General features: G+C 54.7%; 7 protein-coding genes across 7 annotated transcripts; 3 read left to right on the top strand and 4 right to left on the bottom strand.

Annotated features, from left to right (window-relative positions):
• Positions 1-3,660: 3,660 nt before the first annotated feature.
• CH63R_12822 (Dual specificity phosphatase) lies at positions 3,661-5,791 on the top strand (the record flags this gene model as incomplete). The annotated part of the gene is made up of 2 exons (XM_018307796.1): positions 3,661-5,431; positions 5,484-5,791. The coding sequence occupies 2 exons, from the start codon at positions 3,661-3,663 to the stop codon at positions 5,789-5,791; spliced, it is 2,079 nt and encodes a 692-aa protein (XP_018152213.1).
• A 1,008-nt stretch (positions 5,792-6,799) lies between these two features.
• Positions 6,800-8,437, bottom strand: CH63R_12821 (Autophagy-like protein 18; the record flags this gene model as incomplete). The annotated part of the gene is made up of 4 exons (XM_018307795.1): positions 6,800-6,848; positions 6,925-8,063; positions 8,129-8,283; positions 8,377-8,437. The coding sequence occupies 4 exons, from the start codon at positions 8,435-8,437 to the stop codon at positions 6,800-6,802; spliced, it is 1,404 nt and encodes a 467-aa protein (XP_018152212.1).
• A 1,420-nt stretch (positions 8,438-9,857) lies between these two features.
• On the top strand, positions 9,858-13,428 carry CH63R_12820 (leucine carboxyl methyltransferase; the record flags this gene model as incomplete). The annotated part of the gene is made up of 7 exons (XM_018307794.1): positions 9,858-9,938; positions 10,047-10,318; positions 10,389-10,750; positions 10,809-11,833; positions 11,896-12,546; positions 12,601-12,891; positions 12,976-13,428. The coding sequence occupies 7 exons, from the start codon at positions 9,858-9,860 to the stop codon at positions 13,426-13,428; spliced, it is 3,135 nt and encodes a 1,044-aa protein (XP_018152211.1).
• Positions 13,429-13,500: 72 nt separating this feature from the next.
• On the bottom strand, positions 13,501-15,094 carry CH63R_12819 (Major facilitator superfamily transporter; the record flags this gene model as incomplete). The annotated part of the gene is made up of 3 exons (XM_018307793.1): positions 13,501-14,005; positions 14,098-14,774; positions 14,912-15,094. 3 exons carry the CDS (start codon positions 15,092-15,094, stop codon positions 13,501-13,503), a joined length of 1,365 nt encoding a protein of 454 aa, XP_018152210.1.
• A 2,244-nt stretch (positions 15,095-17,338) lies between these two features.
• CH63R_12818 (uncharacterized protein) lies at positions 17,339-18,214 on the top strand (the record flags this gene model as incomplete). Its single annotated transcript, XM_018307792.1, has 1 exon — positions 17,339-18,214. The coding sequence occupies one exon, from the start codon at positions 17,339-17,341 to the stop codon at positions 18,212-18,214; it is 876 nt and encodes a 291-aa protein (XP_018152209.1).
• Positions 18,215-18,777: 563 nt separating this feature from the next.
• CH63R_12817 (uncharacterized protein) lies at positions 18,778-22,310 on the bottom strand (the record flags this gene model as incomplete). The annotated part of the gene is made up of 7 exons (XM_018307791.1): positions 18,778-19,482; positions 19,542-20,376; positions 20,428-20,914; positions 21,047-21,112; positions 21,216-21,335; positions 21,388-21,648; positions 21,713-22,310. The coding sequence occupies 7 exons, from the start codon at positions 22,308-22,310 to the stop codon at positions 18,778-18,780; spliced, it is 3,072 nt and encodes a 1,023-aa protein (XP_018152208.1).
• Positions 22,311-22,685: 375 nt separating this feature from the next.
• CH63R_12816 (uncharacterized protein) lies at positions 22,686-23,535 on the bottom strand (the record flags this gene model as incomplete). Its single annotated transcript, XM_018307790.1, has 2 exons — positions 22,686-23,337; positions 23,516-23,535. 2 exons carry the CDS (start codon positions 23,533-23,535, stop codon positions 22,686-22,688), a joined length of 672 nt encoding a protein of 223 aa, XP_018152207.1.
• Positions 23,536-25,534: the final 1,999 nt, after the last annotated feature.

Raw genomic sequence — 25,534 nt, 5'->3', positions numbered from 1 at the left:
TCACAAACCTGCTCTTGGAGAAGGAGTATCATGCACATAGTCGGGAGCCGCAACTCGGCGAAAGGGCAAAGTTGCTTTTCAGTCTTACCAACGGACAAGGCGAAGGGGGTGGGGGGCATATCAAGCATCAGCAACTTGTCAATGGCCAGTTTCTCGTGGCATCGACGAAGGACGTAGCCCGTCTACCAGGGCTTGGCAATGAACATCCCACCAGCCGCCCGCGGCAACAGGATGCAGCCTGGGCAAGCACCGCAAGCGAGTGAACAGAAGAGGGAAAAGTAAGGGGCCGGCCATGCCGTCGGAGAATATCAGCAGCAGCGATCGATCCATAGGGCCTCCCCTGACAGGCCTATCTGCCAAGCGAGCGATGTCTCTGACGACCTCAACAATCAGTGTCTGGCGGAGTCCGGGCAGCTGCCGTCGTGTATATAGGCCCTTCGTTCTAAGCCATTGCATTCTTTGAATGGCCGAGTCACTGTATCTGAAGTGAGATTGTGTGTGCAATTGAGCATGGGATTGGGGCTCCTGAGGGGTAATGAATTGCCCAATATGATGAAGCCGCGTCGTTACGCCAGACGCCAAACCGCTGGTGCTGCGCTAATAATGCATTGCAGAGAGGGACGTACCGAACGAGTTGTGGTCCAATGCAACGGGACAGTGTCTGGATGGGGACGGCAGCTACAGGAATGAACCCGACGCGGATGAGCCGGTCAACGGGGACGAGAACTGATTTAGATACCGATTTATACGACAATCAACTAGGAATTGTCGTCTATTGATACTTTCCTAGTGCGTTTGTTATATTGCTTACTGCATGCATGACCTTTCTCAATTGGCAGTGAGTAGACGAAATCCAGCGTCTGCAGCATCTGCTCTATGATATTGTGCATTCTGGCGTGGGCGCAAAGAATCTCTTGCTGCCGCTCAGCATGTTTCAGGATGGACAGACAGGCAAGGAAGAATGCTGCGAAATGCAAACATGCCGCCAGGACTGTGGCCAACAGCCAGTGGGAGACTGGCAATGCTGGGACTCGGGAGTAAAGACATCTACCTCGAAACCCCGCTTGGACCGTGCACACTTTACCAGCGCCCCCCCATTCCGTCTGACACGGCGGGGTGGAAACCACAGGAGGCCGCGAGGGCCATCATCCCAGAACTCTATCCCTTGAACAGATGGATGGATAGGCGGCTGGAAGTTTGATAAAACAATCAAATGAACGAATTCAAGAATGGAAGATCTTTCCAGTATCCTTTAGACATGGATACCGCGAAATGTTCAGAGACAAGATCGACCACGCAGGCTTTTTGGTACTGATACACCAGTTGCCCTCTCCATACGAATGTGGATGTGGAAGCATTACCAACATGCCTAGAAACTGAAAAGAAATGGGCTTGGTCAGAACATCCGTGGCTATGCGACCACAAGAGGGGGGCGCCTTGGCTACGTATCTTGGTTTCCCAGTCTACATTCATGGAGCTACTGCCCGCTGGACAAGGACACGTCGGGGAAGGGGAAGGTATTCCATCGGGCCCGTCGATTGCATGCTCTCACCCTGGTGAGGCATCGACAATAGCGCTTGCTGCGGTGGTGCAAGGCGGGTGCCGAGGCACCCAATTCGAAAGGCGCTGCGGTCACTGGATGCAGTAGCTGTGCGCTAGCGCCAAAGCCTCATTCCCACTTGGGATGTGACACCACCATCCGCTCTCACACCCCCGTCTGTTCCCCTCCCCCGCCGTCTTCTCCCTCCCATGATCCATCCCCTGGGTCCACCCAAGCCTTCGCCCGGGGGTCTTCCTTTCTCTAACCTGACCAGTGGTGGGTCCACCGTGGTGTCGTTATCTTGGTTGATCTCGCGACACCACCCGTTGCGGAAGACGGGTCCGAAATAATTGATTTGTTGGTTGCAGAAAAGACCATATCAACAATAGAGAATGGAGTAAGCTCTTCCTCTGAGTTTACTTAGGCTGTGGCCCAAGTAGCCCAGGACAGCGTGTCTCCTGTCGCTGGGTATCTCTGGTTTTCAGATCAAGATTTCAGTTGTGAGCGGCTGGAAGGTTTGAGGGCCCAGACCGGATCGACAAAGAACAGGAGCAACAACCCCAGCGCCTCGCCTACCTTGGATAGCGTCCCTACCTGCCTGCCAGCGGGGTGGGGACGGGTCTAGGGTAGGTACTTTGGGAGTCAAGCGGTGGCCGGCGGGTGGGGGATACTGTACCGATTTAACTGCCCGAACGATAATTCGTGGTTTGCGAGCTTTTAATCGCCTGGTGAATGTGATGGACATGACACATCAACAAGGTGATGGCTACTCACCTATCCCATCACTCAGCCCGCGATAAACCAAGAGACTCTTCGACAACGCGAGCATAGTCGCTTCACTACCATGTAATCAAGAGATGGTTGCCAAGGACATCTACATACCTTGATGCCTAGGTAGGTAATGGTTACCAATGCCGGTTGATCTTTCAATGAACCTGCCACCTACCTCCCTGGTTAGTTGGCTGGTCGGCATCCCCTAAAACAAACATCTATGGAGTACCGAGTGCAAAGTCCCACACACCTGCTAATATTTCCTACCACCTACCTACCTTAAGGGACTCACCCAAGCAGTAGCCCCTGTCACGGGCGGCCATGCATCAAGCCAAAACTAAACCCGCAGGCTACCACCCTCCTCCCTCTCTGCCCATGTCTTGCTTGATTGGATGCTGGGCAAGGTCTCGGGTCCTGTATGCTTTATTTTTTGCCGGTTCTCTTCTTACTGCTACCTAGACGCTTTTGTTCGTCGTCGCAGCACTGTACGACCACCATTGCCCGTGGCCCCTACTGTGTACTGCCACTGCCACCACTCTACTCTGTACTGTGATACAAACCTTGTGCCCTTTGCCCATCTAATGTGCCACCATCTCGATTGGTTTCTTCTCCTTCCACCCTCTCCTGAACCCCTCACTGTTGATCGATCGCTGCTGCTCATCCAGGAAACGCCGGAAACATTCAATGTCGGCTATGCCATTCCACCTCCTTGCATAACTCAGCATCTTGTCAACAAGCCCCCTCTTTGGGCCGTTATCATCTTCAAAGTTGTTGGAAGATAGCCGCTTATCAACAGCCAGTGCTCCTGTTTCTTTGCTGTTGGCCCTACTATCGCAGTTGGTTGCTTTGGGGGAGCACGCGCGATAAGGATCGACCGCCGCCACGACCCCAGTCGATCCAAACCATTTAGCCCAGCCGCCTAGTTGGTTCGTGTGCGTTTCCTATCCTGCCCACATGCCCCCCTCCCCGATGTAGTGCGGTGTCATACCCCATTTCATCTGCAGTGCAAACGCCCTGCCCCCTTCCTTCCCTCTTTCAACAACTCCCCAGAACCAGAATGACGAGCCGAGTGTTCTCTCTATGACTGCTTGCTCGCTTCTCTTGTTGTTTTCAATCTCCATCTCTATCTCCATCTCTGACACTGTCTTCCTGGTTGCAGATATAGGTGTCCGGCTGGAGAGATAGCTTGCCAACGCAGACCCATACGCCCGACTCCAGCCCGTTGCTTTGGCTGTACCGCCGGCTTCAACCCCCCCCCCCCCCCCCCCCACACCAGTCGTCGATAAACAGCACCCAAGGTCGATTGCTGTTCACAGCACGTCGAGAACGACAGAATTTTGTTGACCGAAATGGCGACAATTGCCCTTCCGAGGCCAATTCCCCCGCATCGTCCAACCTCCACGGTGGGCGCCGTTCCCTCCATATCACTGGAGCCCATTGGCGCCGCCCAAGTCCCTGTACCGAACAAGCATCTCCCAGTATGCCCCCCGGGGCCCGTTCCTGCAGAGGAGCCCAACACTCCGCCGCCTTCTCCTCCCCGCGATGACGAACAGATCCAGCAGTCTTCGCTGTTGTACCCTCCCTCAAAGTTTTCCAAGTACGAGTCTGGTTCCGTGGCCGTCTACACGATCTGCCCCGCCGACGTGGCCGCTGCCGTCGATTACATCTCCCGCCAGCCGTTGCCGGATCCAAATCAAGTCTTCCCTTGGTTCCATGGGCTCCACCCCCACAACCATATCCAGCAAGCTTTCTTCATTGCCCGCCACCGTTCCCTCCGCAAGACACCCACATGTGTTCGAGGAGTCACGCTCGTCAAAGCCGATGGTGACTTGAGTGTCGCCCGTCTCAAGGGTGCCATTGCCCCGCAAGAGTTTATTCATCTGACTGCCGCCCCCGATTTCCTCGACGTTGACCCCCGCGATGGCTTCTGTGTGAGGAACTTCCAGATCCAGGCTGCCAAAGCCGCCATGCTTTCGGACATTGTTGTATATGGGGAAGACGATGCTGCCGTTCGCAAACTCGGTCTTGATATCGCCACGGCACAGCTTCGCTGGCGACAACGGCACGAGACACAGGGCCACACCATCCCGGAGTACAATACATTCTTGTGTGCCGCCCCATTCAAAGACTTCGAGAACGATTACAAGGAAATCGTTGCCATTGACGCCCAGGGCCGACTGACTGGCAATGTTCTCGACTTTTTCCAGCAGGAGCGCAAGGAAATGTACAATATGACCAAGGCTTCGGAAATATCCCACAACGTCTGGTTGGGCCCAACACCAGACCCTACATCCGGCGAGGAGGACCACTTTGATGTCCTGATAGAATGCAGTGATGTTGGTCGGCTGAATCCTTCGGCCCTGCGCACCCTGGCGGAGTCTCGAGTCGAGCCTACCCAACGACCTTATATTGATTTCCCCTCGTCTGGGAGCATCCTGCCGCCAACATGGTCACAAGCCGAAGCCGACGGCATCCTGGAAACCTGCAAGTGGATGTACCACTTGGCCCACGGTACGCTTCCGGCCACGGACAAGTCCGGCACCGACGTGGACGGCGATACCGACATGACCGATCAGGGCGAGCCAGCTCCCGTGTGTCCGCGACCCAGGAAGATCCTCATCCACTGCGCCGATGGGTACACTGAGTCCACCATGCTAGCAATCGCCTATTTCAGCTACAGCACTGGTCAAGGCATTGCCGACGCCTGGTTGCACCTACACACCAGCAAGAAGCGTAACTTCTTCGCCTACCCCACCGATGTAGCCCTTCTCACGTGCATCGAGGCACGGCTACTTCACGAGTCGCCTCTCCACTCGGGAAAGAGTCTCCGTGACATTACGGCCTTGATCAAGGAGCCGCCATGGCTTCCCGGTCTAGATGGCTCGTTACCCAGTCGAGTTCTCGATTACATGTACCTTGGCAATCTTGGTCATGCAAACAACCCCGACCTTCTGAGGGCCCTGGGAATCGGTCAGATCCTAAGCGTGGGCGAAACCTCAATGTGGAGGGAAGGGGAGTTGGAAGAATGGGGCACAGAAAATGTCTGCGTTGTTCAAGGAGTCCAAGATAACGGCATCGACCCCTTGACAGACGACTTTGAGAGATGTCTCGACTTTATTGGTAAGCCAACGTCCCTGAGAAAGTGAGATGGTTCTAACTCGCCTGTGTCCAGATCGTGGCCGGCGTAACGGAACAGCCACATTAGTGCACTGCAGAGTCGGCGTGTCAAGAAGCGCAACCATTTGCATCGCCGAAGTGATGCGGTCGCGGGGTCTTTCGTTTCCTCGGGCTTACTGTTTCGTCCGAGCCCGCAGGCTCAACGTTATAATCCAACCTCATCTGCGCTTTGCTTACGAACTTCTCAAATGGGAAGAGCTCAACCAAGTGCAGAAGAATGGTTCAACAGGCGTCAAGCGCGAGCTGGAATGGGGCGAAATCGCCCGAGAAATCGCCCTCATGAATCGTCCGTACGCCAGATGATGACAGCAGATGGATAACACAGGACCATGTTTTGTCATTCTGATCCACCTCGACTATTTTTTACCATTTACTCATCCACGTAGATCGTGATGATGCCGGCTGTTGTTACCTGTGGTGTCTGTGACGCGTCATCATCATCGTGGCCCGGTGGACTGATGACCTGGGTTGGAAACCCACCTCGGCGGACGGCCGCTCCTGTTTGTATCCTGGAGGAATGAATCTCACAAGGCGTGGCTTGCTCGGAACTTACGACTCGATGGAATGGCGCTACCGAACCGTCCCTCTCCCTCGTTGGGCTGGTGATTTAGGGGTCCTGGACAGGCGCATGGGTTGTGTCACATTTGGTTTTCTTTTTTCCCCTCTCGTTTCCATCTTCTTTACTGTTATTTTGGAGGGACTTGGAAAGTTCCAGGTTCCCGCTGTTCATGTTGCACAATCGTTAAAGTCAAGGGTTCAAAAGGGCAAAGCCACGTGGCTGCTGGCAATGACTGATGACGATACCAATACTCTTGGTGGTGAGAGACGATGAGGCCCTTGGGGAGACGATGCTGAATACCGGACCGGGTTCTGATAATACATATACGATGGCCACAAGTAATTCATTCTTACTTGCCGGTGTTTGCTGTGTTGCCCATTGTCTTGTTTTCTGACTGATGCTCCTGGCGGCATCGTTGATACCCCTGCGTATCAAGTGACTATTTGATTTCGTCCATTCGGTGGAACTGCACCGAACAAATTCTCGTGGATCTGATCAAATTAAGAGCTGAGCATTGATGAGTAGCTCCGAATTACGTGTGTTGTGGCTGTAAACCCCCCCTTCCCCCCCTTTCAAGAACAAACCAAACCGTTTGAGAGTGCAAGAGAAAAAAAGAAGCGAACAGCGGCTAAACGCCTCCTAATGCATAACTACCCCCCTCTTCCGACATGGGTTTGAAATCATGACTTGTGACCGTAAACCAATACAACACATCAGTCGATGTCATGGTTCATGCAGGAAAGCAGTCCCTTTTACGTTCCGTAAGACGACGAGTCCAATTTGTCGTCTCCATCAATGACTCTGCCGTAGATATGCGTCAGTTGCTTAACCTTCCCAGCGATGGAATACGTTAGTATGGATGGGGAAAGCGACTCACGAAAATTGTTTGACCAGATAGCCTTCCCCGCCGTGCTCCATGTCGATGTTGTACACATAGAAGCCGCCATCACTCGTGACGACCATTACTTGAGGGCTGCTGCTGCTCATAGCCACGACGCTTCGCAATGGTCCACTAGGCAGTTGCGCTCCGCTCATGTTGCCGCTGCCGGTCCGCACCGGTCCTGTGGGCGAGTTGGACGGCTTTGGAATCTTGATGTAGGCAAAGTCCCGCAGGGGTTCCCACATCTCCGTCACGGTCTGTGGCAGATACGAGCCAACAACGCCGGCCACGCTACGGCCCATTATCTGCGATGAGCGCCGGAGCATACTGCTAAAAGAGCCACTCTGTCGCCTGTTGATCTGCTGCGTGCCACCGCCACCACCCCCGTTGCTTGGCCCTGCGGGCTCGGCCAGATCGCTTCTCGGAGACCCTGCCGCGCTGCCCACCGGCGATTCGTTGGCGCTGTCATAACTGCGTGACCTGGACCAGCGATCCTGGCGAGGCGACGCTGGCGACTCTGAGGCAGCGGCGGCCGAGTTGTTTCCTGGCGGAGGAGCTCCGAGACGGAAAATGTGGACTGTATCAGAGGTCGAGGAGACGCAAAGAAGGGTAGAGCTGAGGTTGAAAGACATGCTGTAAATCGTAGAAGGGTACGTTCCCCGACGGAACTGGTACAGCTTTTGGCCCCCAGGAACGGAGAAGACACGGATGATGGTGCCAGTCTCACTCGCTGTTGCTAGAAGTGTTCCTTCACTATTGAGACAGATGCAGCAGAGAGGCGAGCGATGGGCCTCAATGACGTTCACAGCCTTCAAGGTGAGCGTATCGAAAACCAGAACCTCGCCAGACGTCGGCGCAACGTATGTCGACAGAGGGGGCGCATGAGCCGGTCTCTTGTCACCTGAGTCCTCACGTGGCTTCGGCAAGGGGTATGCGATGTAGCAGTTCTCCGAGGAGGGTGAGAGAGCGCAGATGGCGCCCGGGTTCGGAGAGGTGGGGATCGTAAAAAGGAGGCTCATGTTGGAAATGTCGTAAAGGTAAATCTCGGACTCGAGGACAACAGCGAGGCGTTTACGGTTCAGACGCACGGCAAGCACGGCGGATGGGAAGGTGAGTTCGCAGATGACCGAGGACCTCTGGGTACCGTCAGTGTCAGCTCGGACCTCCTATATACGGGCAACACGGCGAGAGGAGCGCTCACCTTTGTGTTTTGGATAATCAAGTGTCGCGGCGAGAGGATCAAGGCAACAAGAGAAGTCGAGAACAGCATCTCAATGATGGCAATGTTTCCATCATCGCTGCTGAAGATTTTGGAGAACGGATCGGTGTGGTAGATCCGGAAGCCTTTGGATGTACCTATTGTAGAGCAGAGTAAGCCGGCCTGTTAGTTCAGAACCGCGGCCGAGGGCAGGAGGAGAAGGAAACACTTGTGCGCGGAGAGAATCGTACCGACGGCCAGACAGCTGTGATCCTGGTTGAAGGTAATGAAGTTAAGGGCGGTGTTCGCCATGATGCGCTGCTCGGACCGTGACCTTGGCTACGTGTATGTGCTCTGGCGGTTTTTGAACGGCAAATTTCCGTGTCGCCCGGGCAGCGCCGGCTCTAAAGGAGAGCCAGAACAAGAAGCAAGAACTGGTGAACCTGAGCAGGTATCGCAGACAGAAATTCCTGCAATGTCTGCCTGTCGCGATGCGTCTGGACAGGCCGAATGCAAAAAGTAGGGGTATCGGGGCACCAGAGGAAACCAAACCGGACGGTCGAGGTAGGTTTCGGAAAGTATGGCCAAAGGACGAGAGGCGGGTTCGGAAGCAGATATTGGAGAGGATGACGTGCGCGAGATACGGCGGTGGGGGTTTTGATCGAAGATCAATACTCTCGCAAGAGCAGCGGCTGGTCGGTTCGAAACGAGTCGCTGAGGGTATTCGGCACTTGACGGGCTCCAGCTGCTTGTGAGTTTGGTAAGAGGCGACCAAGGTCTCGATAAGGTGCAACAACTCGCTGGAGCGTATCTAGCCTCGTACGGGGACGCGGTTGGAGTGGAGCAGGACGGCGCAAGGCAGCGGGAGCGCAAGACAACGAAGACAACGACGAGGACGGTTGAGAGGAGAAGGCGAGGTAGCGGCGGAGCAAGGTGAGGTCGGGGGTTGGTTGGCGTAGCTCTTTCCATGGACCTAGGAAGGCGGGCGGCCCCAGCTCCAATCCAGTGGGGGCGGCGGGGAAGCTATTAATCCCATGGTCCTAGCCGTCCTAGCAGAGCTTGCCCTGCTTGTCACTGCCTGCAGGGCAAAGCACATAGGTAGGTACCTACAGCAGAATGTCTTAGGGCGGTGGTGCTAGGGCGTCTAGGTACCCAAGACCTGCCTTGATGTGTCCGCTCGCGACATAACGTAGGTGTTCGTGGCACGTGTGGCTGGTGCGTTTGCCACAGCTATAGTGGAGCAGAAGGTTCGGGAGCTCACGGCAGATGACTGGGCGACATGACCTCCCCCTTCCCTCGTTGTCTTATCGATAAAGCAAGGACAGTAAGAGTAGTATGCAGGCACAAGACAACGCAACATACCTTGGTAATAGAAACATTCGTTTCATGCATGATAAAGCATCGCCTGGTCAAGTAAGGTATTCAGTGGCCGGCTTTCCGTGGGTACCTTAGCCAACTACGAGCGAAGCTGGCCTGCCTAGGCTTTAGGCATGGGCAGGGGGGAAGATAGACCTTGGAACTCCGTAGTTGGCAAACCCGACTTGTGTGTTCGCTGTAGAATTGTCCTCGACAGCAAAAAATAAAAATAAAAATAAGGAAAAGAGAAAAAATTGGTGCCGCCCCCTCCCCTCTATCGGGACTTGGTCCGTCACATCCCACACATATACACAAACACACACATACATTGCCCTCTTAGACCTACCTATCTTTCTGAACTTGCACTGGGTACGACATGAGTCCCAAACCACCCAAGATGTCGTCCTCGGCTCAGAAGACCCGTGGCACACAGGCCTTGGACGACCTCATCATGGCTGTGAGTTGAACATCGACACCCCTCAGCCGACAACCATGGAGTCGTACAAGCCTATGTATTTTATAACGCATGGACTCACACCTCTGCAACTACCTAGACAAACAGCAGCTCAATAGTCTCGAAAAGAAGTGTCGTACGTTATATATCCACACCTACCTACCCAGCTCACTGAGAAGGTGTGCTCATACCGTCAAGGAACGTCTCTATTACCCTGACGAGCCGCACTATTTCCGCTTCTTTGTCAAAAAGTTTCAGCGGAGGGCTCCGCTCATCAACAGAGGCTACCATTTGCGCCTTAAAGTCATCGATACCCTTGTGCGCCGCTTCCTCCAGAAGCCTTCTCCCCGGAAGAAGGTCATCGTCAATCTTGGGTGCGGAAGGTGAGGCCTTGCACTCTAGATATTACTGTGCATCTATCCATGGTGTCACTGACATGATGCCACCCATTAGTGACGTTCTACCCTGGCAATGCGAGGTTCGCTACCCCGAATCGTGCCAAGGCGTTACGTTCGTCGACGTCGATTATCCGGATCTCATCCAGAAGAAGCGCCAGATCGTCCTGGAGACCCCTGAGCTCCAAGGCCTCCTAGAGACCTGGGAAGTTAGCCATGATTCTCCCATCGTCCTCAAGAGTCAGAAATACTGCCAGGTGGGATGTGATCTCCGGCAGCTAGCGACCCTGCAAACCTGCCTGGATACCTTGTTCGACGTGCCCAATACAGAATTTCTCTTCGTGGCCGAAGTGTCCATCACTTACATGGACACAAAAGGTGCCGATGGAGTCATCGGCTGGGCAAGTACTTTGAGACATGGTAAAGAGTCACACTCAGCCTTCTCATGGGATAACTGATAATCTAACGAGGCATGCAGCCGAGTTTTGTCTGCTAGAGCAAATCCTGCCGGATGGGCCTGACCACCCGTTCGCTCACACGATGCTGAAGCATTTCAACAAGCTAAACACACAGCTAAAGTCGGTCCACCGCTATCCTACTATAGCCAGCCAGAAGAAGCGTTTTGAGTCCCTTGGGTGGCCGTCAACAGAGAGCTGGACACTCTGGGAAACATGGTCCGATGACCTGTTTATGACGGCTGCCGAGAGAAGGGCCCTCGATACTGTTGAGGCTTTCGACGAGTGGGAGGAGTTTGCCCTCTTTGCCAGCCACTATTTTGTCATAGTTGCCTCCACTCCACACCCCGAAATCAAGGGGCGTGTCTCCAGGTCTCTGGGAGAACTCGACGTTCAGTCATGCCGAACTCCCATGAGCACAAGTGGCTACGAGGCCGGCCGAGGGCACCGACGCTTCGGCGCTGCCATGCTTGTCGAAGCCCCGGACGGCCAGAAATTCATATCGCACAGCTTCGGACAAGGCCCGAATGGTCGACCCAGCTCCGAGGACGTGTATCAGATCTCCGACCAACCTGTCGCACCTAGCTCATCCAGAGAGGGGCCATCGAGCCGAGTCTGTCATACCCTCACAGACCTGGGCAGCATCGGTGTTCTTTTGGCAGGTGGTCGTGCATCGCCATCCACCGCTTTCAATGATTGTTGGCTTTTCAAAAAGGTATTCAATACCTGGGAACGAGTGCAGGACCTCCCGTGTCCTGTTTTCAGACACTCTGTGACACGGCTGGGCTCGTCGTCTCTCGCCCTGCTTGCTGGTGGAAAGACCAACCACTTTCAGGCGTCGGCTGAGTATTTCCTCTTCGATCCCACCAAAGGATGGGTCAAGTGTAGAACACAATCTGCGCCGCCTTCGCTGTATGGCGCCACCTTTGTCTACACAGGCAGTCACGGACCTCGCAATTTTGTGGGCTTTCTCATGGGAGGTAATCTCGAGGATGGCATAATCAATCAGACTGTCTACACATGGACGTTGGATCTGTCTGATGCAGAGGTAAGACCGACACAAGTGCCAAATGACTTCATGCGCGTGCGCCTGCTTACATATCCAAACAGCCTTCGCTGTCATTTGCACAACAGACGTCTCGAGATGATCAGACGCCTAGCATCTTGTCGAGGTTTGGTTCTATTGCCGTTCAGTCCAACGGATACGTCCTCCTGTTTGGCGGAGTGATCAAAGACCTGCAGCTGCCGTCGGCATACGATATTCTTGTTCTCAAGACGACGGCGGGAGGCGAGGTGGATGTGGTTACCCGGGTCGACGGCACAGACGGATCCACAATCATACGTCCGTTTATTGTTGGTTCCTCCGTCGTACCCTACGGAAACGGAAACCTCGCCATCGTCGGCGGCGGTGCGACGTGCTTCTCGATGGGGACATGCTGGACGGCAGGAAGCTATAGTTTCCGCTTCGATGATGGGCGAACTGTGCGCCAGAGCGATATAGCACTTCCTTTGTCGCAGCCCGAGACCGTGAAGTACCTGGAGACGGTGGAGGTCACTACGGGCGACAAAGAGGCTGTTGTCCAATCATTGGCCCCAGTCGAGATGCGGACCATCCCGCGTGTCCAAGTCGAGACGGCAGAGGAATTCCTTAAGATCCTCGAAGCTGGCAAACCTGTCGTTATTGAAGGATCGGACATTGGGCCCTGCAAATCTATCTGGTCTGCTGACTACCTAGTCAACAACGTAGGCCCTGAACGCAAGGTAGAAGCCCTCTAGAGTGCCTTGTTTGGTGGACAAGCTGACCAACTTCATCAGGTCTCTGTACACGAGTCCGCCACCGAGAAGATGGACTTCAACGCCAAGAATTTTCGCTACGTTACTAAAGACTTTGGGGACTTTGTTCGGGAAGCTCAGGAGGGAAAGCGACTGTACCTGAGGGCGCTCTCCAAGGACGAACCATCGAACCTCCCCACCCAGCTCGCCGCTGACTACCCGTCGTTGGCGAAGGATTTTGCCTTGCCACCCCAGCTCGGTTTCGTAGACCAAAACGCATTCAGCTCTGTGCTGCGCATCTCCGGCCCGGTGAACATGTGGTTGCACTACGACGTAAGTTGAGCGATACAGTCCCAATCCCCAACAGACGGACATGGATCCAGCACCGTGGTTTTCTGACCTGAACTTTCTTCCTAGGTTATGGCGAATGTCTACGCCCAAGTCGTCGGCTCCAAACGTCTCATCCTGTTCCCTCCCTCAGACGTATCTCATTTCGCCTTCGCCCCAGGTGCATCCAGTTCTAGCGTCGACGTCTTCTCATCACTCGACGCAGGCTCTCTGCGAGGCGTCCACCCCCACGAGGCCGCTGTCCAACCTGGCGACATTCTTTTCCTCCCGCCTCTCTGGCTCCACACCGCCACTCCCACGTCCGACATGAGCGTCGCTGTCAACATCTTCTTCCGTAACCTGGAGAAAGGGTATTCCGTGGGAAGAGACGTGTATGGAAACCGCGACCTGGCCGCTTACGAGAAGGCACGCCAGGACATTGCCCGCATCGGAAGCAGTTTCAGTAAGCTCCCCCTAGACGCCAGGGAGTTCTATATTCGACGCTTGGCGGACGAGTTGCTACAATCCACAAAGAGTTTATAGAGCACTGAAATACCCGAGCAATGCCACATATACCATTCTAGACATGTGTACGTTCACTGGACTTCCCACAGTTCAAGGTGACTTTCTGGGCCGTCGGCCTATCCACCTGAAGACGTTCTTGACATCGATGCCCAGGCCTTCTTTGTTTTCTCTCGCCCTCTCGAGCCCGCCTCGCCGCATGCCTCCAGGAAGACAGAGCCACAGCAGGAGGATGAACACCAGTATGGCCAGGATGATGGGCTGCAAAACCTGGACGCCTTTCTTCTGCGCAATGGCCCCGATGGCGAACGGGAAAATGGCAGCACCGCCACCGCCAAAAGCGGCGGCAAAGCCAATCGCGCTGACGTGGTAGTCGTTGGGAAGCAGTTTGGTCGCGGCGACGATCGCAGCAGGAAATAGGGGTCCGAGGAAAAACCCAAGAAGGGCGACAAATATGACGGAGGCAACGAAGTTCGGAACCAGCCAGTAGAATAGCTCGAGCGCGATGGAGACGAGCAAGTAGATGGCGATGGCGCGCTTCTCTCCAATCCGCCCCGTGATGAATCCCAGCAACACTCGGCCTATCGTGAGTCCCAGCCTGAAGCAAGAGATGTCAGCACAGAGACGGGCCAAAATCACAAGATCACTGGGGAGTTTTGGTTTGGGTTTTAGACGGGAGGTCGGTCTTACCAAAACAAGACCACTGTGACACCGGCCAGAAAAGGCTCGGCATGCCGCACACGAAGCATAAATGTGACGATCCAACCACCCAGGCTGACCTCAGCTCCGACATAACCCAGTAGGAAAACAGCCAGGAGCCAGGTGACGGGTTCTTTCAACACCGTCCTCGTCGTCGTTCTCTCATCGCCTGTCGAAGACTGGTGAGTCTCCCGGTGGACTTTGCCGGTGGCTTTCCAGAAAGCCGTGATGGCAACGAAAAAATCAACCACCGTCACGCCGATCATTACATAGTAAAACGTATACCACGGCAGCTTCTGGCCCCTGGCCACCATGGCCGATGCGATAAGAGGACCGATGGTGGCGCCTAGACCGTAGGCGCCGTGGAGGATCCCGAGCAGCTCGTTGGCGTTCTGCATGTTACCTACCCAGGCGTTCCAGGCGCTGTCCTCGAGGCCGTTGCCGAACCCGGCAAAAAGCAGAACTACGGGGAGTGCCGGGTACGGAGGGTGCAAGGCGAGAGGAATATATCCGATTATACGGCTGACGGGACCCAGAACGGCGACGCCCCGTTGGCCGAGCTTGTGGTGGATAAGGTTGTTCGAGAGGGCTGCCATCAGGTAGCCGACAAAGGGGGATAGAAAGAGCAGGGCGACGACGGTGTATGTGACATTGTAATAGGCTTCAATCTAGACAACCGCGTTAGCCAATCTCGGACATACATACAAGTCCAGTCAATTCTCGCCGACTTACATAGGGAATCAAGGCCTGTACAGTGAATGGGTGTTAGTCGCTAGCCGAAATTACTGACAGACGGGGGACTTACACCAATGGCGGCATCGTTCATGCCCATGATTATGAAGCTCCAGAGGGTTACAAAGAACCGGTATGAGTTGGTACGACTTCCATTCCATGTATCCAGCTTCTCCTCGAAAGTGGGATTTGGGAGGGATGTTTTCTTGTCTTCGGCCACGCCTGGGACAGGCTCCTTGACAACCTTCTCGGCCATGGCGTGTCTTTGATCAATAAATACGAGATTTCAACGCTGGATTCCTTCCAAGAGGCGTGGTTTAATTCCCACAGAGACTCAAAGGCGGGGTGTATGGGTAGCGGGTGAATATTTAATGAGTCGAGCAAGTCGAAAGTCTCGGCAATACCAGTAGAAGTAGTGCAGCTCCTCGTTACGAATACAAACATGGACAAATGAGTAAAATACCCGGATCGACAGCCTAGAACAGACACCGCAGCGTTTTGATTCGTCAAGAGCGGACGGTTCGCCAAAGAGGCCACAAGGGCCGGACTCCAGATGGCCCAACGATATCGAGACCAAGTGGTGGCGACACCCTTCATGGACAAGGTGGCGTGCCGTTTGTATGCACATAAAGCGACAACGCTGTCGATGTATAGCCAATACAGCGAGGTCTACCAGTCCAGGTCGCAAATTATAGATGGGTAAGACGAGTCTGAGTGGGTTGATAATGAACGGTGGACAGATGGAAGGTGAGACTGCCTACCTTTGCCCGGATGCGGTACCCCGCTGTGGGGCCGGAAATCGGGTGGCGGGGCTGTTTTCCTCCGGACTACCGATGCTCCAGCCAGCCTCGCAAGCGCTGACTCGCTGTAGGTTCACTCGCTGAAGTATCCCTGTTGGGAGATTGGAGGCGGCTCACATCTATCAAGACGAGAATGTGCAGGCGAGGCTCCGTCCGATACCAGCCCAGCCGATTCGGTCCGTTGAGTCTCGGAAAGCCTCGTGGAAAGCCTGCTGATGTTGCGCCGATGCCGCGCCGATGAGAAGCTTCCTTAGGTATTGCCGGCCTGAAGGCTCGACCAATGGCGGGGCCTGCTACAGGGTCACGCCCCCCAAAATAAGATGTTTAAATGGGGCCGGCATTCGGCTGTCGTCGCCCAATTCCCCACTTACTCCGCTTGCCTGCTTCCTCTTGTTCTTCTTCTTCTTCTTCCTCATCGCTCAGCTGCGTCTGATTCTTGTCCCCATGCACCGGCCACAGGTCGACTTGCCGCAGTCACGTCCGAGACGTAGCGAGTAAGACGATATCGATGCATCCATGGGCCGGTTTGATTGAGGCTCAACTCGGCTCGGGACTTGTAGGAGAATTCCGCAATCCTGCATTTCGATTTTCATCGATGGCTTTGTCCAACCACTTGATACTCACTCTGCATATGAAGCTAATTTCTCATCGTCACTTACACACAAGCGCGATGCACTTGGAGCACATTCCTCTAAACGTGCAAAACAACCATTGTGCGCCCAGACCCGGGTGACTCCAACCCCATCCTCACTCAACTCACTCCTAAGGTATGCTTCGTGGGCCACTGACTGGGCTCTAGGCTCTAGCACCCGAAAGGTGTCATGCCCTTGCTCCTCCTACCCATCAATTATGCGTGACATCATCGCCCGTCCGCATACAATTAGAGGATGCCTGCCTGGGCTGGTGTCTCCAAAGGGGAAGGGAATGACACCCAACCCGCATTCCATTTTTGCGTGACGAGATCCCAAGGAAGAAAAGGGTGTCTACCCCGCCCGTTTCTGTCCAGTCTCGAGAATAGACCAAGGACCTCCAGCTTCTGATGGGAGCCAGTGGCTGCGCCTTTTCAGGAGAACCGGCACAGCGTTTTTGTTTCTTTACCCATGTACCCCAAACCGTCCGTGGGAGGCCGGAACTGCCCCAGTGCAACAAACAGACACTTTTCGTTTCGGTGACCTCACGCTGCGTCTGTGTCTGCGGCCTTGTCGTCCCACGATTCCTTTAAACAGTATCCAACCAGCACGAGGCACACCCACTCAAACCGAAGCTGACTCGACTTGATCCAAAGAGAGGCAACCCCCTCGCCTCTCACCCTTTTGACAACTTTCCGTTCGGTGTCGACGGAGAGGAGCAAGGCTCGAAGATAGCCCCAACCCTGCGGCTTTCCATCTGCGGCCGACGCCCTCTGCCGTGTACGGCTCTGTTTGGCTGAACAAGGAAAACAACTCATCGTTACATTTTGAATAAAAGGTCTTGGTTGGCTCTGCGTGCTTTCCGTCAGAGTCGCCCACCATTGCGGAAGCACCGCATTCTATGTCACCTGCTCAGACCCCCCTCGAACCAAGCAAGTAATTCAAACGAGCAGTAGGAACCCCCTCCTTCTTTCACACATTACCATTCCACCGCATCAACGCCTTTTCCCTTCTTTTTTTAATTCCTCATCGAGACCCGCGGACGCCCACACAACACCACTCGCCCTAGCCATGTCCAGGCACTACGAGCGAGAAGTCCGTGAGGACTTTGTCCGCAACCCAAGCCACTACCATCGCGGCGACCCCCTTCCGGTTTCAAGGGAGCATTCCCCCGAATACTACTCCGGCGGTGGTGGGCCCATACAGACGGTCTATCCGGACGCTCGAGGACCCGTTTTGATCGCCGATGGTCCCTACCTCTCGGGCGCCATCCCCGTCGATACACCTCCTCCCGTCCATCCCTACTACGGTCCTGAATCGCCGCTGTCGCCCCGCGATACAAATGCCCTCCAGATCCCACCCCAGCCCCGTTACCGCCCGCGCTCACTGCCTCCCCAGGCCCTCGCGGTGAGCCGACCGCGCTCCCGTTCCCGTCCTCGGAGTCCCATCGGCAAAGCCCGCCACGCCATCGACAACACCTTTACTCAGTCTTCCTCGGGCATCGGTGTGGGTCTCCTGGGCGCCGTCGTCGGCGGCCTGGCCGCGCGCGAGGTCTCCGACGCCACTGTCCGAAACCGCAATCATAAAGAGATGGAGAACGGCACGTACCGCCCGCGTTCACCCCGCGAGACGGAGAAGGCTCGCGTCATCTCCACCGTGGTCGGCGCTCTTGTCGGCGGTCTCGGCGCCAACGCGCTAGAGAGACGCTTCGAGGTCGCCCGCCACCGGGACAGAGAGCAGCAGGAAGCCTGGGAGAGGAAATGGGGTAGGGAGCGCGACCTCCCGCACTACGATACGGGCAGAGATCACGAGATGGACCACGGCAGGGGGCGTCCCCGCGATCGACGCCGTGAAGAGTGGCATGATGGTTATCCTCGGGACTACCCGTACGACGACCGAAGGACGGGGAGGTTGAGGAGCGAAGAGCGATTTGCATACAAGAACTGACATATCCCGGGGTTACATTTTTGTTACTCTTCTCTTCTTCTTTGTTATATGCGGAGATCACATTACGACATGATGACTTACGAGGGCCTTGCCAGCAGAGGCCACAGCCCAGAGGAGGCAATTCTTGGACGGGTTGCCTGACAGACACCAAATGCCAAATACAGTGTCAGATATCAATGTTTCATTTCTTGAATTGGTGAATGTAGGCAATTGGTTCGTCCTAAAAGTCTGGATCATATCTACCTACAGAAGTATTCGTACATCAATGGGATCATTTGCTGCCACGCGTGTTGCACTTGATCCCTCTTGCGCCATTAGCCGTTCCCCAGGGAGCACAATCCAGAAAGAGCCAACTTGAACTCAACAGCACAGGCTCTGGATGGTTGTTTCCATAAAGTGAACCTTTGACCCTACGGCAAGCATGCCTGTGACTCCCTGCTCTCATGTCTCTTGGCCCCTGCGCCCGTTTCCCGCCATCCGACTTCCAGTCAAAGGGTCTCGGCCGGAGATCTCATTCATCATCGCACTTGAACCACTGCGAAGGAAACAATCGTGAAACTCCCTCAACTGTTATATCGGAGAGTCTCTGCGTTGACGTCGTAGCCTTCGGGTATAAGATGAAGACCGCTGTAAGACTCCGCGCCTTGAGTCAAGTCTCTTGACAGTTCCCATTGCCGGTCGCCTTGACCATGCGGCAACGTCTGAGCCGTGTTCTTACGATCTAGGTTTGCACGATAGGCCTGCTCTCTCTCTACAATGACCTTGAAAAATTGCGCTATCTCCGCAATGGCGATTTGCTGGGCATCGGAGCATCCGATGGTGTTGCAGAGAGATTGGGAATCGACGAGCTGCTTGGCAATCACAGAATCGGGCTGGCAGTAGGTGCGAATCCGTAGCGATCGAGCGTTGACCTTCATCGCATGGAGGAGGCCACCTATCTCTAGCGGGTTGCTTTGACGGCGGCCAAAGAATCGGAACTCGTCGATGTGGAGGTGAACAAGTTCGAGCTGCGTCTCCAAGTCGTATCGGAAACCGACGACTCTCGGGCGACCCTTCTGGTTCCAGCCATCCGCAATCTTTTTGAGTTTGTCCGGGTTGAGCCGTCCATGGTTCAATTCGTTGGTGATGTAGGTGTGCAACGCGTTGCTGATGTGAAACTCGAGCTCGCAGTAAAGGAGACTCTGCTCACGGGGATCGAGTGAGATTGTCACTCTCTGTACTTTTCCTTCTTTCTCTATGTCGCGCAGCCTTCTGTTTGACGATTTGCCCTCGGTATGTCAGGGTGTTAGCCGAAAGCACAGGAAAATTCGGACAGAAATATGCCTACCATGTCCTTGGCCATCTTCTTGAGGCTGTCGAGAAGGCCGGGTTTCTTGGGCGAGCTGTCCTTTTTGCGGTCGGGGGTCTGGTTGGGTCGCTCGAGCCATCCCTGTTCCCCGATCAAGGTCTTGCCCGCGATTTTCTGCGTGGGGAGGTCTTTGTAGGCGAAGTACGGTCTGAGGGGAGAATAAATCTGACTGACATCCATCACCGGCTGTCTAAGGGCCTCCAACCTGCCCTTGTAGGGGCCATGTCCCTGAGCGTTCCCCCCATGGCCTAGCACGTCAGGGACCGGCGCTTGAACATTTGAATCTTTCCAGCCACTGTAAGACTGCATCACGTTCTCAATGTGTCGCGGAATGTCGTCTCTCTTGATGTGGAGAGGACTTGGCTGGCCTTCACTCTGAGAATAGACGGAAGATGAGTCAACATGATCGATGCCGGGGAGGGGCGGACTGTTCGGCGTCCTGGGCTGCGGAACAAGAGGAATGATATTGGTATCATTCACAAGAGTTCCATATTGCTGGTGATCATTGATATTGACCGGCGTCGGTGTATGTTGTCGGCGACGTTCGGCGATACTCGACGCCAGAGAGCCCTTAGGTTTGTGGTTCGAGGAAGGCATCAACTCCGAAAATGTTGTCGAGTCACTGTCATGAGGCATCTCATAGCGGCTCCATCCGTCCTTGGATTGCGAGGGAGGCATGTGATGGTCGATGTTTCCGTGAGCCCGAGGTGCAGTCTGAGTGTCATTGAGGTCGTTGTTTCGTACTGGTGATCGAGTTCGACTGAAGGTGTCGACTCGTCCGCGACGTGATGGCGATTCGCTCTTGTTCGAGAATCTAGCAATAAATTAGCTGCAAGACATGCGTTTTCTCAGCGCATGCACTCACACATCTGTCAGCCGATCGACCTGATTCTCGGTTAGATTTAGGTTGATCTGGACGGATTTGTTTGGCTTGTGCTTCTGCGGCGATGGTGACCGATGTTTTCTGGGCGAGACCGAAATGAAGTCGCCCTTGATCGCGGAAGGTACCGGCTCTCGACCTTTACCTCCCGACCTTTCCGAGTTCTGGGCCATGATGGGGAGGTTAGTCGACGCCGTGGAAGTCGTGTCTCGAGTACGACGCCGGCTTGCAGCGCGATGATCCACGGACCGAGATGCCGGACGGTTTCGTGATTCAATGAGTACTCCAATCCTTGAGCGGAACGGCTCGTTGCAGAATTCTGGTTCCTCCTGTTGGTCGGCGTACAGTAGTGAAGAAGGTGGTCTCTGGAGGACAAGCTCGGGAAATGGGCCGACCAGTTCGGGATCCTCGAAGTGGCTCGTCCGAAGCTCTGCGATCCAAGCCTCGATTCGGGTACGATACGACAAGGGATCTGGAATGGAAGCAAATTCGCTTTCTTTCAGCGCGCCGCCAAAATTAAGCAGGGTGAGGTGCTGGTGGAAGTGAACGGGAATTTTGGGTGGCTCCTTCCCGGATGGTGAGATGGACGCGTTTGTTTACATACCTCTTTGTGGAAACTCCGTTTCTAAACCAAGAAGTTCCCCAGCCAAGCGCACAGCGGGGCCCCGTTCTGTTGTTCAGGACATGTGAGTAAGCCGGCTTATGGTTTGACAGGACGACGATGGACAACAAGGCAAGAGGGAAAACACCGCTCATGATATCAATCTACGTACCCTCAGGCACTCGGGAGACACGCTGCTCACGGTAGCCCTCATCTGACAATGTAGATTCTTCACTACTGTGTGACGGACTGCACTTATTATGAATAGACAACCCGGCCTCATGTTTGCCGCCTGAATATCTATCAGTTACAGGTCTCATGGAAATTGGTGCTTGGCAACTCACAAGGACAAGTCAATGCCTCTGACTTTCCATGCAGACACCGGCCTTGACCTGACTGTTCAGACCCATCAGCATGGCTGTGCCCAACACCTGATCGGAACTCTCCTTGACCACGTCGTGTCGCTGGCTTATGATAGTCACTGTGGGATGCCTGTGACCCTGGAACACCACCAGCACCTCGTTCCGAGCCATTGGCGGAGCCGGGAAGAGAACAATCGCCTCGCACATAGTCGTAGAATTCCGAGAATGACGGCTGATGCCGTGCTTGAACATCGCTTGTTAGTTCCATAAGTTTCGACCAGGTCGTAAGACCAGAAAAGATGCCTACCGGTGCGTGTGTTGTCTTGCTTCGAAGACGAACTTGGCCTTGATGACAGCCGAGAGTAAGAAATCTTACCAGATCGATCGCTTGAGGCTATCCCGCTGGACCGGGACGCCCGCCCAACGTCACGAAGGACGGGCTGCTGCCTCGTGATCGTCAGCTCCCGGGCTTTTCCAAGCATGACTTCCGTGGCCACTTGTTGTACTCTGTCATTCTCCGGAGTGGCCCAAGATGTAGGGAGGATCGAGTCAGCGGGTTTGGTCAAAAGAGTTGGGCTGCGAAGTTGGTCGAGCGATGGAGCACGCTGAGGTGTGTGGGTCTGTACGTTGACGACGTAGGCAGGGTGTATCCTTGGATCTTGCTCGACCAGCCATCGATGATCAGGGACAAAACCACACTTCTCGCCAGTATTGGAGAAGCCGGATGGCTCCTGCCATTGCTCCGAGTGATGCGCTATAGACCCCATGGACTGAAAGTTCGAACAAAAATTTGCTGGCGCTTCAAATCCGTTGATCCTAGCGGCAACCCCACATTGGTTACGCACCACAGTCCAGCAATGCACACAACCTACGTCTGACAGCTCCAAGTCGACCCGGTCGTCCATGGCACCATCTAGGCCGAACCAGTTACTACTCGGAAACGGATGGAATCTGGAGCCGCGCTTCGTCGCTTCACCGCTGGCGGTGCCTGGCAGCTTGTCGGCCCCAGCACTTCGCGTATGGGGACTGTGGTTTGGTCGGTCAAAATCAGGGGTAGCGATATCCAGCCCGAACCAATCATGGCCACGTTGAGACTTCGGTGTCCTCGTTTGAACAGAGGAGTCGAAGTCGACAGCATGTCGGCGAGAGCTGGCGTCTATGTTGTGGGGTGCTCCTCGGCCGTTTGTACGGGATGGTGCAGTAGTAGGCTCGAGGAGAACTCGTCGATGGTCCAACCCGCCATCAAAGCCGAGCTGAGGGGTGAAAGGGCCACGAAACTCCTAGGCAGGACCCATCAACCCCTGCACTGCCGCATCCGCCAGGAGGTTCCTGGCCTTGATGTCCGCCGTAGGCATCATTTCGTGCGAAAGCGAAGGCGGCAAAGGTTGGTTGTCGGCTATCAAGGAGAACTTCCTGGCAAAAATCGAATGAGGTGTCGTGCAGCCTTCAGGCAGCGGCACGGGCTTCAGATCGGGGGGTTCGCGCAAAGACAGAACAGTCTCGAAACCAAATATGTTGGCAAACCAGCCACGACGCTTGTTGTCGGGTTGGAGCTCTGGAGAGCCCTCGGCTGGCAGGGTATCTCTTCTGCTCTTAACAATACGGAGAAGTGATAGAGACCTTCTCTCACGTGGGCCGTTGACCTGGCTTTTATCGGCTTCGGCGTTGTCGTTCCAGGTGCTCATGTTCGCTTCCTGGGTTGACGGAGTAGCTGGAACAACCTCCTCCTCCTTGACAAACCTCCCGGCTCGCCCAATGCCAATCTGCCACTGCATTTCGTGCAATTCTTTGGGGTTGGGGCTGCGGAAAGAACAGGTTCCGCCCTCGCGGGTCGACACATACGTGGTATGGTCAATCATCCAAGCCTTGCGACTGCGTATGCAGCTTGGCTCGTTAGAGCCCACGCGACTCGAGGGGTAGTAGTCTGATAACCTGATGGGATACCGATGTGGATGCTGTTGGCGCCATTGCACAAGGCTCACTGTTGGTCGTATGGTTGTGGTGATTGTAGTCATGTGAGGTATGTGAGGCAATTCAAGGTTGGACTGTGGAAACCAAGTCAGTTGCTGAAAGGGGGGCTTTAAGGGTGCTTGACGGATGATCGACCTACATGTCGGTTGAGATGATCATGTTTCCAGCGCTGGAACTCGGCTCCTGGGTCGTCCGAATAGTTGCAGTCAATCTCGATCAATTCGTAGAGCACACCGCCCGCTAGGTCCAAGTTTTCGTCTCCAAGATGTTCGCGCAGAACCAGAAATACCTTGCAGAGCACTATGTTACTCAATGTCCCAGCAAACGAGGCATGATTGGAAGCAGCCGACTAACAAGTTGAACGCCGTCCCGGTATTGATAATTCCGGGGAATGTGCGCACAGTACCTTACGAGGACATTGCGGCACTCTGTGAAGGGTCAGGCCACATGTAATACAACCAGAGCATCGAAATATCGAAGGACATACTTTCTTCGTCATACCCATTTCGAGACATCGCTTCACGGGAGAAGACGTTTGCCATCTCCTCGAGTCTTTGACGCCATCCTGCATTTTCTGCATGGGCAGCAGTCTCGATGGACTCGACCCAGGTTTGAAGACTTAGACGATTGCGCATGGCGAGGCACGAAGCGCGAAACAGCACATTGAACCGGCAGAAACGAGCTATGGCGACAGATTGATGTCAAGTGAGAGCTTGCTGTTTAGTTGAAGCAGAACGGCGCACCGACATGGCACTGGGTGACAGCTCAACGTCTCGATCGAACGCGTCGGCCGCCGAGTGGCTAGGTTCCTCCGAAATCCAAAAGGAGTGAAGAGCGGATGGAAGCACGAAAACCTGTCAGCCGGTCTATGACAGGTTGCGAAGCTCCTAAGCTCGAAAGTACCAGGCAGGTGTCTGCTTGCAAGGACTGCCTCAGCCTTGATTGCTACCTAGACAACGAGGTAGGTAGGTAGGCAGGTACGAATGGAAAACATTGTGAAGCGGGCGCTCACAAGCAGAGATTTACCCACCTGCCAGATAGCGTGACAGGGAGGTACGTCAGTCCCCTTGCTGAGTTCCTTCTGTCTTCACAGAGTACGCATAGCAGGAAGGCTTGACCGAGCAGGCACTTTCCTGCGTAGAAGGTCTGACGGTTGACACAACAGGTCCGTTCGATCCTCACTCTTCACTCCTCCCTCGAAGTCGACGGGCCAAACACCAACGGGGTTGTGCCGCCTGTATTCGTTTGATGATTCAAGTGCGGAAAAGGGAACGAAGGCTTCGGGCTGTAGACAGGCCCGGAGAAGAAACACCGGACGGCAGTCGGCCCTTGCTCCGGCCCATTTGCAAACATGAGGAAGAGAGAGAAGCCGTGCATTGCAGCACTGCGCTTCGAACCATCAGTGATTAGAGATCATATCCCAAGCCTGTGAAGGTTGTCAGCGGCACTGCGGTGCCAACGACACCTACATAGGGTCGATAGATGTGCTGTTGGCTGCACAAACAGAGCACACACACCTTGGCCCGATTCCGTGCCGGGTAGATCCCGTCTCGGGACAGCTGACTAGCGTCACCATGGCGCGGTGCAGAAACTGCAGTGGTGCTGCCCGGCAGGGATAAACGTGCGATAGCGAGGTGCGCGACGTGCCATTGAAGCGCAGGGCAGGGCATTTGACCTATCGGCCTCTCGGGACATGATCCGGGATCAAAGATGAAGCTGGTGATGAAGCTGGTGACGAGCCTAGGGTTTGCGCATGCCGAGGAAAGAATAAACGAGGTGAAACGAGGTTTCGGGCCCCGTCTATTTCTATACCAAGTTGAGGTACATCAGAGCCCGGCTATCCGGTGCACCTACATCGTATCTGCGATCTTTGGCCCTTGAGGCCAGGGTCTGGATGAACAGAGAATATTTGTCAGCTCGAGATGGGTGATATGTGTCACGTGGAGGCGGAGACAGTGATTGTCAAATTAGGCATGGAAGGCAAATTCGATCGACCAAGGTCCAATGCTCCCATAGATAATCCCATGCGGCTCCCCCCCCGCCCATTTGCACTCGGTTACATAGGTACGATAGGTATTTGGATGCACCTGCAGGTGTTGATGCATGTAACTGACTGGTCACGGTCAGTGCATCCGCCAGTGGCAGCCGTCCAGCACCT

Source organism: Colletotrichum higginsianum, chromosome 9, assembly GCF_001672515.1.
Source record: "Colletotrichum higginsianum IMI 349063 chromosome 9, whole genome shotgun sequence".
NCBI classification, from domain to species: Eukaryota; Fungi; Ascomycota; class Sordariomycetes; order Glomerellales; family Glomerellaceae; genus Colletotrichum; species Colletotrichum higginsianum.
Note: the sequence above shows the minus strand (reverse complement) of the source record. Positions and strands in the feature narration are given on the sequence as shown.